General features: G+C 38.0%; 1 protein-coding gene and 1 non-coding gene across 2 annotated transcripts; both read left to right on the forward strand.

The window, feature by feature from the left end:
• Positions 1 to 1,067: 1,067 nt before the first annotated feature.
• rab42a (RAB42, member RAS oncogene family a) lies at positions 1,068 to 11,890 on the forward strand. The gene is made up of 2 exons (XM_058754573.1): positions 1,068 to 1,703; positions 6,171 to 11,890. The coding sequence occupies exons 1-2, from the start codon at positions 1,489 to 1,491 to the stop codon at positions 6,595 to 6,597; spliced, it is 642 nt and encodes a 213-aa protein (XP_058610556.1). The 5' UTR covers positions 1,068 to 1,488; the 3' UTR covers positions 6,598 to 11,890.
• Positions 11,891 to 14,627: 2,737 nt separating this feature from the next.
• Positions 14,628 to 14,763, forward strand: LOC131526487 (U11 spliceosomal RNA). The gene has a single exon (XR_009267475.1). It is a non-coding gene; the product is annotated as a U11 spliceosomal RNA (small nuclear RNA).
• Positions 14,764 to 14,904: the final 141 nt, after the last annotated feature.

A 14,904-nucleotide genomic window follows, 5' to 3' on the forward strand; every position in this document is an offset into this window, starting at 1 on the left:
TCTGACGTCTCTCGGAGATATATTTGATGGTATCTGATGACTTTCTTTTATTTATTCAACTGAAAATTATTATTTTTTCAATGTGAAATATATTTGTAATAAAAAACATGCATATATGTTGAAATTATAAAGTTATTATCATGCTGTTGTCGTTAACTGACTTGCTTTTACACATTGGCTGGGAATTATAACCTTTAGCTCCAATAAAAAAAAAATTAAAAAACACAAAACCCCATGATTATGTAATGGCTAATTCCATCTGTCCACAGATTATGCCATGCATGAACTCATAGCGGGGTAATTCTGTGATCAGGATTAGTGGGATACTGGTCAGCTGATTAAGATAACCCCATTAAGCGCTTTATCTCTTTTTTAACATTACATGGTATTTACAAGCATATTCCGGATTTTGGGATTGTTAATTCATATGCTGAATCCCCGACAGCCTCAATAATGTCACGAGTATTTCAGCACCACGGACAGGGCCAGTTACTCCGCTTGGACCGAGCCGAGATAATCAAGATAATGTGTGTATATATATATATATACACACATACCAAAATGTATTAATGCATTTGGATTGTAGGATTGCAACCCTTTAAATGCCAGTTTGTTTACATAATATAATGCCACTGTTTTTATTTATTTATTTATTTATTTTGAAAACACTAAACAAGTGTTTTGTGCTCCAACACTTTGGATTATTATTATTATTATCAGTCTTGGGTAGCTGTTAATAATTAGTACACACACAAACCAGGTTCTGATATCCATACCATCACACCCACACAATTATAATAACATAATTGCAATTCAATTTGCCTTTTTTTTTTTTTTGCCCAGCAGAAGCAGGATAACAACAACAACAATAATAATAATAATAATAATAATAATAATAAAGTAAGGCTTAATAATGTTTTAATGAAAAATATATTATTAAAGGCTACTGATTTTTGGAGGATTAATTGCTCACTCCAGCCCGATTATTATTGAACACACATGTTATTAATTATTAAACACTTTGTTTTTTAGCAATGGTGTTTTACACGAGCAATAAACCAAGAGGTGTTGCTTTACAGGGACTTTACCCCATTACTCCGCTTCACGCACTGTTTACCAGTAGCTACCAAAACCCTCGCAGTTCACCGTCTCTCGGGCTCATTGCTTTATAAATATTACATAAGCACACTAAATAAACGCTTGTGTAGGCCTGCTCGTGTAACATAGAATGGGAACAGCATTATATAACGCATGTAAGGAAATACGCTTATTCTGCAAAACAGGTTCCGCTTCCTCCAGATCTCACATGAAAGCAGTTCACTCCATTTACTGTAGTTACACATTATTGAGAAGCGAGATGTGAGAATGAGTGTCACATGACTGCAGCACCTCCAGCTCAGCCCCCACCTTCATCCTCCGCTCCACACGCTCGATGTAAACACCGCTTTGTCTCTGAGCCCGTGGCTGGAGCTCTGCACTCGCCATGCCATGGATACTTTATGGCAATACCAGTTCAGGATCATTTTATTGGGGGACTCGACGGTGGGCAAATCATCTTTGCTCAAGAGGTTCACGGATGGCGTATACAGCGATGTAGCGGACCCTACGGTCGGGGTGGATTTCTACGCCCGTTCACTAGACATCGAGCCCGGCGTTAAAATCAAGCTACAGCTGTGGGACACCGCCGGACAAGAGAGATTCAGGTTAGTCTTGTGTTTTATTGCTATTATGTTGGCTATGTGTACATGCATAGTGCTATTTGTGTGTGCATTACTGTATGATTTAATCACATTTTGTGATGCCGTTGGTTGTGTAATATATCGTGCAGAGCATGCATATTTATCCCTTTGGATCAGTATTTTATAAATCATTTACTTGCTGGGTGTCGTGTAATGCATGCAATTCACGCAGGCGTTCACAGGCCTAGAGCTGTTTATGAATGAGTTAAATATGGGCTCATCTCATTGATTTGTTCCAGCATCATATGCCTCACCTGTTTGGACTCTGTGCTGATGAGCATGTGTTTGGTTTAGTACTGTGACTGGGCTCAGATCCTGCTGTCTCTGATCTGCTTGCCCTATATTTCAAAGCACTGCCTGCCTTCAGGGAAGCACAAACATCCATCCTCATTGCTTTAAAGAACTGTTCATGAAATACAAATCAACCAGCGGAAAAGCCTTTCTTGTTTTCATATTCTGAATGATCAGACACACACTGTACTAATTTCCACATGATATGTGTGTCTGATCATATTATGATAGAATGGACATACACATTCTCAGCTTAACATTTTCATTTTTCAAGATGATCTATTATAGGATTAAATGTGTAATTAAAATGAATTTCAGTAAAGATGGATTATGAAATAGGCCAATGGTGCTTCTGACTGTGCATGTGACAAAACACGCCACTGCAGATGCAACATTTATATAGCATAGATGGACACATTGCTTGAAAATGTGCCAGTGCTATTGTCACGCAGTGAAATAAACAAAGAAATAAGGAATGCATTCATTTCTGGCCGCAGTGGCCTCCTGAACACTCTTTTGTAGGTTTAATGTTGTCCTCCTGAAACATCTTTATTATGCATTTTTCCAAGGTTGTTTATTCTTTTAAATGCAACTTTGCAGCTTAATCTTATAACTGATTAGATTTTTCATACTTGAAATGTAATTTTTTGATCTTGCAAAATCCATCTATCAGTTTGAATTATACTGAAATGTCCACAAGGTATCCAGAAGTTTTATATATTATACAATGAATACAATTGGAGGCTCAGTGGTTTCTGGTTTCAAGCGAATCATCAGGTATTTCTTGTTTCAGGTTACATGAGTAAAGTAACAAAATGGTTCAATAACAACTGAAATAATAATAATAATATTAATAATAATAATAATAATAATTTAAACAGCGTTACAGCTGGAACAAGACATAGTTTTAACAGAAAGATAATGTAAGGGATTTTATCAAATTCTTCAAGAGATTTACATTGTCAGCACTATCTAATGGCAATTTATTACTATTTTGCATTTTGGCAAATTCATATGAATTTGTACGTTCTCAGTCATACATTTCGTAGATTGTACAAATTCACCACCTTGTAAAATTATATTTTCACATGAGATCGGGTTGCACATTTCTGCTTCTAAATCCTCCAAAAATCGGTCTCATTTACTCTTATCTCAAGTGCTTCACTGCAACCTTGAATTTTGTTGCTTTTTTTCAAGAAAACAAGGGAAGAGTTGAAATAATTGAAACATTATGCCACAAATGCTGTCAAACTAGGGTTGCAAAAAGGCTGGAAAATTCCAGAACATTGCCCAAACTTTCCAAGTCAAGTCAAGTCACTATTATTTGTATAGCGCTTTTAATAATGCAAATTGTGTCAAAGCAGCTTTACATCAGCTTGATATAAAGCTGGGTGGCTTTATATCAGCTTTACAGTATTTAGACGGGGAAATAGTGTGTCGAAATAGTGCCATTCTCCTCTGGCCAGACAAAATCAGCAGTTTAAATCTAGGCTAAAGCAGAGTCAGATTGTGCAAAGGACTCATCTGGTTCCTCTGGTCTTGTCCTGATGGCCGTCTAGGAGACAGGGTCTTCTCTGGGGATCAGTCTCTGGGGCTCATCTAGTTGTCCTCGTCTCCGCTGATGTTCAGGGCTGTAAAATTCTGGAAAGTTTACAGGAGTTTTCAGAACTTTTGGAAATTGTCCGCCCCTTTGCAACCCTATATGGAACCCAAAATATTCCTTTACAATGATCTGCTTTTAAAGGGGTCATCGGATGCCCATTTTACAAGTTGGTATGATTCTATAGGGTCTTGATGAAAAGTCTATAATATACTTTGATTAAAATTTCTCAATGGTGGTGTAAAACGGCACCCTTTTTACCCTGTCAAAAACAGCTCTGTTCACAGTGAGCCGTTTTGGTGCATGTCGCTTTAAATGCTAATGAGCTCTGCTCACCCCACCCCTCTCTTCTGTGTGGTGACCAGCCGTTCTCTGAGAGACTCTGAACTTTAGCCGCATTCATCGTGAAACTTGCTAACTAGCACATTATTAGGAAAGGGCGATTTGCAAATATTCACACACAAAAAAAACCTTATACTCTCTTCTTCTGTAGATGAAGCTGGATCACGAATGATTCACACGAATATAGACGCATTTAGGTAGATGGGGGGGTGCATTCCCTTCAAAAACAAGTGAAATCCACTGCGTCTCCATCGGCTCAGATGTTGGGAGTAAAAGACGACTGCTATGTTCATTATTATATCCAACAACAAAACACCTCAATCGCTATGAAGACATTCTCGCTCCGGAGTCGAAACAACGGGAGATTGTTTCTAGCTCACTCAGGGCAGGTCTGTGCTAAAACACCAGTGTCAATCAACAGTCGTGGGAGGGGCCTGGGTCCGGATGACGTCACACAGCCAAGCATCTGAGAACGGCTTGATCTAAGAAAGGGGATATTATTTTTGGGGATTAAAAAAAAAAGCACTGGCTGTATTTTTATTAACATAGGGTGGTTGTGTACACACACTGCCAACACACATTTATGTTCAAACAACATGTAAAAGTGAATTTTGCATCCGATGACCCTTTAAAATTCTCTAGCCATGATTTGGTGCACTTAACCTGTTTAATCCCAATTTTTTTTCCAGACATGAAAATATCCAGATGATTAGTAACCCTTTGAGATAATCGGAAATTGGAAAAGTGTAAAAAATTATGTTTTAAGGTCGGTCACAATTGTGACTAGTGGGATAATGTGAATACTGAATTACCATATTTCTGCAGTCATGAAAACGGTTATATATCTCAGCCCAGCTATTTTAAACTCTGTTTCATCACACTCTAGGGTAACTATTATGCATAAAAAACCCTTATACAACACTGATAGGAATACTGAGATAAAAGACAAAAAAATACAACCATCAACGTATTTCAAAATTATTACTTTATTGTAACATATATTATACAATTGTTATATTAGTGCTACCAGTATTACTGTCACAGTCGGTCATTGTAGAGAGAACGCAGGAGGCACGAGTAATCACAAACCGTCTTTACTGACGAAACACAGGGGAGAATCCAACATGGGAACAGGAGCAAAAGCACAAACTCAACGAGTAGACCCGACAGGGGAGAAACACACAGACAGGAACTTAAATACACAGGATAATTACTTAAACGCAGGTGCAGGGAATGAACTAATTAGACAGGGAAGAAACTGGGTCATGGAGCACAAGGGGAGGGAAAACACAACAAAAACAGTCCAGGGGCGTGACAATTACAACATTGTAACTTATTTGTAACATTTGAACTTTTAATATAGTGCAATATTTTGTCATTGCAACATTTTAGTGCAGCCTTCACTAACAACTGCAATTGGATTTATATTGTAGACCTAAGTTCACTGTTATCCCACCGGTCACTATTGTGACCATCAAGATGTTTACTCATTCTATGACCACACTCAACAAAACTGAATATATGTGAACTCATATATTAATACTAGACACCTTAAAGATAATGTGGACCAGAAATCTTTGTCATATCTTTATGTTAACATACTTCACTAGCCTTTTCTTTTGGAGCTTGAATGCAGTTATCATCTTCTCAAGGTGCAAACAGGAAATAAACTGCTCTGGTCATGTGACAATTTGCACTAGTGCCGTCAAACGATTAATCGCGATTAATCGCATCCAAAATAAAAGTTTTTGTTTACATAGTATATGTGTGTACTGTGTGTATTTATTATGTATATATAAAGACACACACATATAGCATTTTTTTAAAATATGTACATGTATATATTTATATTCATATAAATTATATCATATGTAAATATATTAAATATATAAACATGGCATATTTTTCATGCATGTGTGTGTATTTATATATACATAATAAATACACACAGTACACATATATACTATGTAAACAAAAACTTTTATTTTGGATGCGATTAATCGCGATTAATCGTTTGACGGCACTAATCATGTGAAACTGCACATATTTCATTGAGACCCTTTATTTTTTCCATATTTGCAGGAAATCAGTCAGTAAGGTTTTTAAAGCTTTATAAATGAAACACAGTTGTGACTGGTGATATTAAATGGGTTAATTATAAGAGTCTTTAAAATATATCATCTGCTTCATCCCGTCAGGTCCATCACTACTTCCTACTATCGCAACTCTGTGGGCGGGCTCTTGGTCTTCGACCTGACGAACAGGAAGACCTTCGATCACGTGCGGGAATGGCACCGAGAGGTCAGCGAGCACATCCTGCCTCATCACATGGTCTACATCCTAATCGGCCACAAGAGCGACCTGAGCCGCGACCGCAAGGTGACGCGGGACGAGGCGGAGCAGCTGGCGGCCGAAATCGGCATCCGCTACGTGGAGACCTCGGCAAAGTGCAACAGCAACGTGGAGCGTGCTTTCGAGCTACTCACACGGGACATCTATGAGCTGATGAAGATGGGTGAGATCTCCACGCGCGACGGCTGGGACGGGGTCAAGAGCGGCCTCACCGCTAAAGTTCTCTATCCCGCAGAGGAGGAGGCGGAGCGAGAAAAGAGCTGCAACTGCTGACTCCCACAAGCCACCTGTAATCGCTCACATGTGTATCAGTCGGTCATCGCTTTCACTAACGTGTTGCATCATGGTCACTGCCTCAGGCCTGGACCGCTGCACTTACCTTGTTGTCGCTGTCTGAGGTACAAGCCACTCGAAGGTGTAGTATATTTGGGCTTGAATGGACAGGCCCTGCTTCATATTGTTGGAGATCACATCATGTTCTGAAGTTTGCAGCAATCTTGTGGATAACATGCGGATAAAGGATTTTAGAGTCTAGTTGTACTTCACATCCTCTGGAGCTAATATGGTTTATTTGGCTTGCTCCTTTCCCTTTAACCATTATTACTATAGTGCAGTTAACATTTAGAGAGAACATATCGTGATTGCAATCTTATCTACACTTAAATACTTTAAAGACCCCATTAAATGGCTTGACTACATGGTTTTCTTCCCTGTGTTGACATTCCTTATTGAAAATGGAAGTTGGAGACGGACAAATGGCGTGTCCTTAAAAAAACTACATCCAATAGCCATTAGTTTATGTCAGTGCCATGAGCCGTGCTACTTCCTATTGCTAGTCAGTGGCGGGTGGTATTAGGAAAAGGGCATTTGAGAGCATAATATTTTCCCAGTAGCAAAACACTGAATGTGTGTTTTTAATAGTTTTTAGGACTACACATAGCACATAAATGCCATCTATATTCATAAGAGTCATGGGCTGAAAGCCACAAAACTCCAATTTTGATTTTCTGGAGTCTTTAAATAAGAAGAACACGTAAAAGTGAAAACTGGCTGGTAGACATAATTTGTAGGTAAAAAGGTAAGATTAAGGGACCGTTCACACAGAATGCATTTTACCATTCCAATGTGCTACTTTTTTATTGTGTTTCGATGTAAACACACGCTAGACGGATTTGTATGACCATTGCGCTCGCTTCTTTTACAGCACCTCGCACGAGCGCTGCGTTTTAAGACTCTGTGTCAATTTAAAAGAATTTCAATTTTTACTCACTGCGCCGCTCATCAATGTCAGTTCCAAAACCAATCAGAAGACCCCGGAAGCAGAGCAGGTTACAAGCTTTTGTGTACAGTAGCAAGTTGGAATGGCATTTTCTTATCACAACCTGCTTCTTTAAAAAAAAAAAAAATCTATTCTGATGTTTGGCTTTTTTGTTATTTCCGTTATTGCACCACATCTCAAAAGCACGTCCCCAAACCATTGCGTTCTGTGCTTAAAAACATTCCTGTGATTTTAAATGCGAAGACGCAGTCTATGTGAATGCCCCCTAAGATTTTTACACAACACTGTTATCAACTAAAAATGGAAAATTTTTATGCCTTTTTTGGTCATTGCATTTGGGCTTGAAAACACATTTGAAAAAGGGTTTCAAAGTGTAAGTTTTTTGGAAACAATACCATTGTTGTCTCCATGTAAACTATAAAAATGCTAATTTGTGAAAATGGTAACATCATGAGCATGTGTATTATGCGTTCAGTCTATAAGCATGCACACGTTTCTTTACAAAGTGGCATCGCTACTACTGGCCTGGCATGCATAATACAGCAATTTTAGTAATTTTTACGGAGCCATGTGAACGGCGCTCATTTTGTTGATGTCTGTACACAAAACTTTTTGTAGTAGATTGTTGTCGTGTAAACCTCCCCTCAAACTGATCGCTGGGTCTGCAAACGTAATTTCGCACATTCAACAATACATTACTCCTTAAAGGGTTAGTTCACCCAAAAATGAAAATTCTGTCATTGATTACTTACCCTCATGTCGTCATGGTACTGTCATGAATGTGCGTCAAAGACTGGCACAGAAGAGGAGAAATTGTTGAATAAAGTTTTTTTTTTTTTTTTGCACACAAAAAGTATTCTAGTAGCTTTGTAACATTACGTTTGAATCACATGGACTATTTTAATGATGTACTTACTACCTTTCTGGGCCTTGAACGTAGCAGTTGCATTGCTGTCTATGGAGGGTCAGAAAGCTCTCGGATTTCATCAGAAATATCTTAATTTGTGTTCCGAAGATGAACAAAGGTCTTACGGGTTTGGAACGACATGAGGGTGAGTTATTAATGACAGAATTTTCATTTTTGGGTGAACTATACCTTTAATACCACTTTGTTTTTTACAGCCCAAATTTAGCAGACATTATTATGAGCACGGAGCCAAAATGCTGTAATAATTCAGGAAATAATCATGAATGCAACCTATTGTAAATGGTCACCTTGCCCATGGATGCGTGAGTAATATTTTGTATCTTTTAACGTAGTATTCATTCTCTAAAACAATTCAGTGTAATCACGTCTCATATGCTCTGTTCAGGAATCTAGTGATCTGCAGACCTCGACAGCATGATATATGCCTGACACAAAGCCTGTTCCAAAAGATAGTCAGCAACATTATGCCGGCTGCAGCACATGTAAATAACCACATCTCATTCAATACTGGAAAATATCAATTGAAATAAATTGACTATTTTACCCAGTATTTGTGGTGCTATTTATTGTCTGTGCTTATTAGAGTATCACAGCATGCAAACAAGTCTACAACAAATTTCCACCTATGTGTACCATTACAAATGAGTCACTTATGAAGTTCCATTGGTTCGGATGTCGCCTTACACCCAAAGTATGGAGAACATTGGAGCATTGCCATCTGAGCAATCTGGCTATGTTTGTACCATGCTGAAGATATGCATACTCTAGTGTACACTTAAAGGCCGGAGTATACTTTGAGCTCACTAGAGATTGGAACAGAGCTGTAGAGAAAAAACAAAACATGCTCGATACACACAGTACTCCATATTAGCAAGATTTATGTACGTCACCCAGCTGAACTAAACTAGTGGATCACAGCACCACCTGCTGTAGTTTCCACTTAGCAGCAATAAAACAAGTGAAAAAAAAAGATGTGCTGGAAGTTCACACCAAGAACAATATCTATAACAACAACTAAAGTTTTACTAATCATTCTAATTCGAACTTCAAATCCAATCAGAAAACACTTGACTTTAAAGAGCGTGAGCATTTAAAGTGGCAGACGAAGATCTGCAGTGCATGCTTATAATAGACAAAATGTTATCAGGCATTGGTGTGGACGCTAATATAGCGATCATTTTAGTTATAGTTATCATTCTTGGTGTGTAAGCGGGACCCATATCGACACACCAGAGACTTGCAAGTGAGCATAGCAATGCCAAACGTCCACATATAGTATAGCATTGCTCAGGCAACTGCCCACAAGCACCACTAACTATCTGTATATGACGAGTAACCCAGACCATGTGCTGCTTCAGATCACAGCAGAGGATATAACAGATATAAGGGCACTCCTCATCTCACCAGCACGTCAGTAAGACTTCAGTCATGCTTGCTGTACAGAGGTTTTGCAGGCAGCATTGCTGAGAGTCGGCATTACTGGGTGTGTTTGTACATACATTTCTGTACGGCTAAATGCATTGTAAATAGCAGCAGGGCAAAGTCTTTGTGCCAGAGGAACATCTGAATTGTATACAATTAGTTACACATATTTTGGTTTTACAGACCAAGTGTGCAATTTTCCCAAACTGCCAAATTATCTTCTGTGATATGTGACCCTGGACCACAAAACCAGTCATAAGGGTCAATGTTTTTAAATTGAGATTCATACACCATCTGAAAGCTGAATAAATAAGCTTTCCATTGATGTATGGTTTGTTATGAGGATAATATTTGGCTGAGATACAACTATTTGAAAATCTGGAATCTGAGGGTGCAAAAAAAAAAAAATTAAATATTGAGAAAGTCGCCTTTAAAGTTGTCCAAATGAAGTTCTTAGCAATGCATATTACTAATCAAAAATTAAGTTTTGATATGTTTACGGTAGGACATTTACAAAATATCTTCATGGAACATGATCTTTACTTAATATCCTAATGATTTTTGGCATCAATATCCTAATCGATAATTTTGACCCATTCAATGTATTGTTGGCTATTGCTACAAATATATCCGTGCTGCTTATGACTGCTTTTGTGCTCCAGGGTCACACATATAGGTAAACAAAGCTGATCATATGCAGACTTCTCATAGAAAATGAGAAAAAAATGGCAGATTCTGTTGCTTTGGATCCATGTGCTTTAGGACAATCAGGTTCCTTTGCTCATTTTCACTGCTTTATTGTGCAGATGAAAAACATCAGATAAATGTGAGTGAGGTTGCAGAAAACTGGCTGTGTGTAAACTTTAACAATGAAATGAGTAAATAAGTCCAACTTTTCATCCAACACTTGAACACAGGGTTTATTTGTACAGATTTTTTTTTTTTTTTTTTTTTTTAAACACATGCTGTAACATAACTGTTTTGGTTGAGACATGGCAATAACTGAAGGAAAATCAGACTAAAATCTGACTTAAATGTGCTAAATGTTAGCAATTTTATACAGGTTGGAAGCTGTGGATACAAAGTTTACAGGGATGGGAAATAGATAAGAATGCGAGAAGTTAATATGTTGGATTAAGGCTAAATTTACCAATGCAATTGACACATGTAAAAATACAGTGTGAATGCAATGCGAAAAAAGCCTCATGGAAACATTTTCTGAACATGACATTAAAAATTCTGATGGGTTGATTCAATTAGATTCTTTTACCTTTGTAATATTTAAAGGAGTGTGTTTACATGTATAAATATTCAAATGAAGACCTGAAGGACTGAAATATGTGACCACACTGCTGTTGTGTTGCGGTCACTGAACGGTTTTGCACAATTTGAGTAGTTTCTATGGCAACTGCATTCATTAAGTACTTACTCATGGCATATTTAGCTGCACAAATTGCTTCTCAAGTACTAGTTCACATATGAATGCATTATAACAATGATCAAATCATTCATGGTGGTGCCAAATACATTGTACACGCCCCCTGGTGGTCAACAGAGAACAGCTCTATGACTCCATTTTAATAAAATCGGGTTGCAGTGAAATAAATCAAATGGCTAGTGTAAATGGAATAAGTTTATAGTGTATTATAGATAGAGAATAGAACACTTCAGTATAACAGCAGGGCTTTCATTAGTCACCCACTGTCCATTCTAACCACATAAACACATCTATACAGGCCTTTATAGGGGTTCATCACTGATGTGGATGAGCAGAGTGAAATGTATTGCACATTTTAAATGTTAAATCAGCTGTAATGATTGCTAATAGTAATGATGTACATCAAGCTCTGGGCATTGTAAACTGTCAATATATTTGCATTGTGATTTGGTAAATGTCATATAAGATTCATTATGTTTAAATAAAATTAGAATTAAGACCGGTAATCTCTTGCAGTATTTGTGTGTGTGTGTGTGTGTGTGTATGTAAAAGATAAGCAGTTCAATATGATTTCACCATTGTGCAAATGTCATTTGTTCATTTTTTGTGATTTATTCTTCAGGTTACATTGTTACAACTATATCGTCCGCTATTCAGTAATTCACAATTCTGTATATTAATAATGGTTTCAGACACCACTACAAATGGCTGTCCCCTCAAATAGTGCACTATATAAGGCTATAGGGGGCGTTTTTGGGCTCATCCATTTGTTCAACTGATTTATTCAAAAACACTAAATCATTCAGGAATCAATCTCTGTGTTGCTCGGAGAGGCACAACGGTTGAAGCAACATTACACAAACTGGAAATGATGACAACATATTTTGTGGAAAACTGCATACTTTCATCATTCCTTCGTTTGAATTTTCATCCATGAATAAAGTGAAGTTACAACTATGCAGTGGTAATAACTTGAAGCCACAGCAGCTGTCCTTCGAACCAAAAAGAGTTTGCAAGCAAAAATGGAAAGCGAGAAAATGTAATAAAACATGAATCAACATAGCATAGCATCACATTTGCTAGGTTTACAAAGCAATGTTTATGTTGGTAAGAATGCCAGTCTCTCAACCAGTTACTGCATTGGTCTATTTGCCTATAGCCTAGACAAAGTTATAGCCTAGTTATGATCGTTAGGACTATTGGCCCTTTTCCACTGTGTGGTACAACTCTGCTCGGCACGGCTCGGCTCGGTTCGCATTTCCACTGCAGTTTAGTACCACTTTAGAGTGGGCGGGATTATCTACTGCCGTGACTCCTGAAAACCTTTTTCATTCCGCGTCGCTCCATCAAGCTCTCGCTGGATCCGCTCCTCGGCTATGAACGAGAGGAACGTCAGTACTTCCTCAACAGAAAACAAAACAGCCATTTTTGGTTGTTAAAAAAAGGTGCGTTCATTCAAAACGTTCGATCCTTCGCTGGCTGTGCTGATTTAAATCTAGCGTGTCTGTTGTGTCTCGTGACGCAGGCAGTGATCATTTTCTCCAGCCAATCAGTGATCAGCAGAGTTTATACGTCACGTTTTGGTAATAGTACGGTTCGCTTGGAACCTCAGCTGAGGTGGTACTGAAAAAGTACCAGGTACCAGGTACCCAGTGGAAAACCCCCCAAAAGTGAACCGTACCGAACCGTACCATGCATTGGAAAAGCGCCATATGTGATATTATGGCTGCCCTCGACTAAGAGTGCACAAGTTTTTGGATATGGCTTATTTTAGTGAATAAAGTACCGCATTTCATCTATTGTTTTGTTAGGATTGTACACAAAATGTCGGTAAATGTGGTGTTTACATGGAATAATCGTATGAGTTTACCTTATGGTCTGAACCCAGAGTCTCCGCATCAGTAGGAAAGCGATAAAACAAGCTTCTTCCTCCCGAAAACTTGTGTTGCATTTCATGGGGAAGGCAAAAAAAACATTGTTGAACAACAATATAAAATGCGGGAAACTATTCATTGGTTCTTCTACAATTAATTGTATTACAAATTATACTACAATTGGAAAATACTATAAATTGATAAACTGTTCGGCGTGATGGCGCTGAATGTCTCCGACAGCGCCTGTAGTCCCATTTAGCAACATTAGCACCTGTCTTTTTTAAGAAACGTAACAGCTTAAAAAAATCATGCGTGGGGTGTAACTGGTGTGTTTTATGTCGTAGAATAAAACGTGAAAGTACGTTATCTTGTGCCTGCGTGAACCACAGATCTTATTTAAGGGATTTAACCAAAATCCCATAAAAAAAAAAAACTGATTCATCTGCGCAGAATAGCGGAGCCGCAGAACTACCAAAACATGTTCATCCGCAAATAATGCGTACGTTTATGCTTCAGCCGCTAGAGGGCCAAAGGTTTATTTATTTATTTTACAGTCTGTGATTTATTTATTTATTTTTAACATACACACAGATTGTTTGATTAAAATAAAATCTATAACATTTTTTTTTTTCTCAAATATATTAAGGGTGATTCTTCATTTAATGCTGACTCGAAATGTCTGTAGAAAGAAAGCGTTTCTATTAATCGAACTCGATGAAAAGGATCGAGGCTGAAGAAGGCATTGTTTAGCATATTGTAATAAATAGTGCTTCTTAATGCTGTATTGTATAGTTTTACTTAGTAAATCTACCATATGTTCAGAGCTTTTTAAATCCCTTAGTCGGAAATAGATACTTTTTTTCCATGTCTACTTTATAACCATATGCATTCCCTCTCACAGACGAATGCAATATGAAAGACACTTACAGTAGATTAAATGTGTAATAGTAAAACATTTTTACCTCTGAGATATTCTAGCACGTTGTTTATCTTTTGTAATTTTACTATTTTCTCCTTCAAACATAGTTTCTAGTCACTAGCCATTCAGACGTCGCCGGCGCAGCACCAGAGCTATATGATTGGCCGAGGTGCTTGTCAATCATGACCGTCACCGCCCCCATCCCATGATGCTTCACTCTAGAATATCTTCCTACACATCTGTTTTAAGATAATTTAGCATATCAAACAGCAAATACATATATAATCTTGTACAAATGATCCTACAGTTTGAAATGATTTGGGAGATTGTGCAGCGCACTAAATCTGATCGTTGTGCTGCTGCGCACGCGGATGAGTGCGGTTACCCTCGCCGAGACGCGCGGCTCCTTCGATGTAAACTTCAGGCAGAAAACACCTTTCCTTAAAAAGGGCATCTGCTATGACTGGCATAGCTGTGGAAGGGATTCTCTGACACAGTTACGGAATCGCAATCAAGAGATTTCGGATGCACAATTTTTAAAACTCGGGGCTGCTAATGATCTTTGTACTTGGCGCCCCACAATATGTTATTAACGAAAGAGATAAGGAATTTAATTACAGAGCACACAATTTATTAATATCATGAGCGGTTTAAAGCTTTAACATGCAAGAAGCTGTGTAAGTCGTGCTAGTGCGGATGAATACTTTCATTGTGTGTGTT

The sequence above is a fragment of the Onychostoma macrolepis genome, chromosome 19, assembly GCF_012432095.1.
Source record: "Onychostoma macrolepis isolate SWU-2019 chromosome 19, ASM1243209v1, whole genome shotgun sequence".
NCBI classification, from domain to species: Eukaryota; Metazoa; Chordata; class Actinopteri; order Cypriniformes; family Cyprinidae; genus Onychostoma; species Onychostoma macrolepis.

Bases quoted from the DNA above. Each gene is read 5' to 3' on its own strand.
- rab42a (XM_058754573.1), top strand. From the start codon at position 1,489: ATGGATACTTTATGGCAATACCAGTTCAGGATCATTTTATTGGGGGAC. The intron at 1,704-6,170 runs GTTAGTCTTGTG...TCATCCCGTCAG, and splicing joins GCCGGACAAGAGAGATTCAG to GTCCATCACTACTTCCTACT.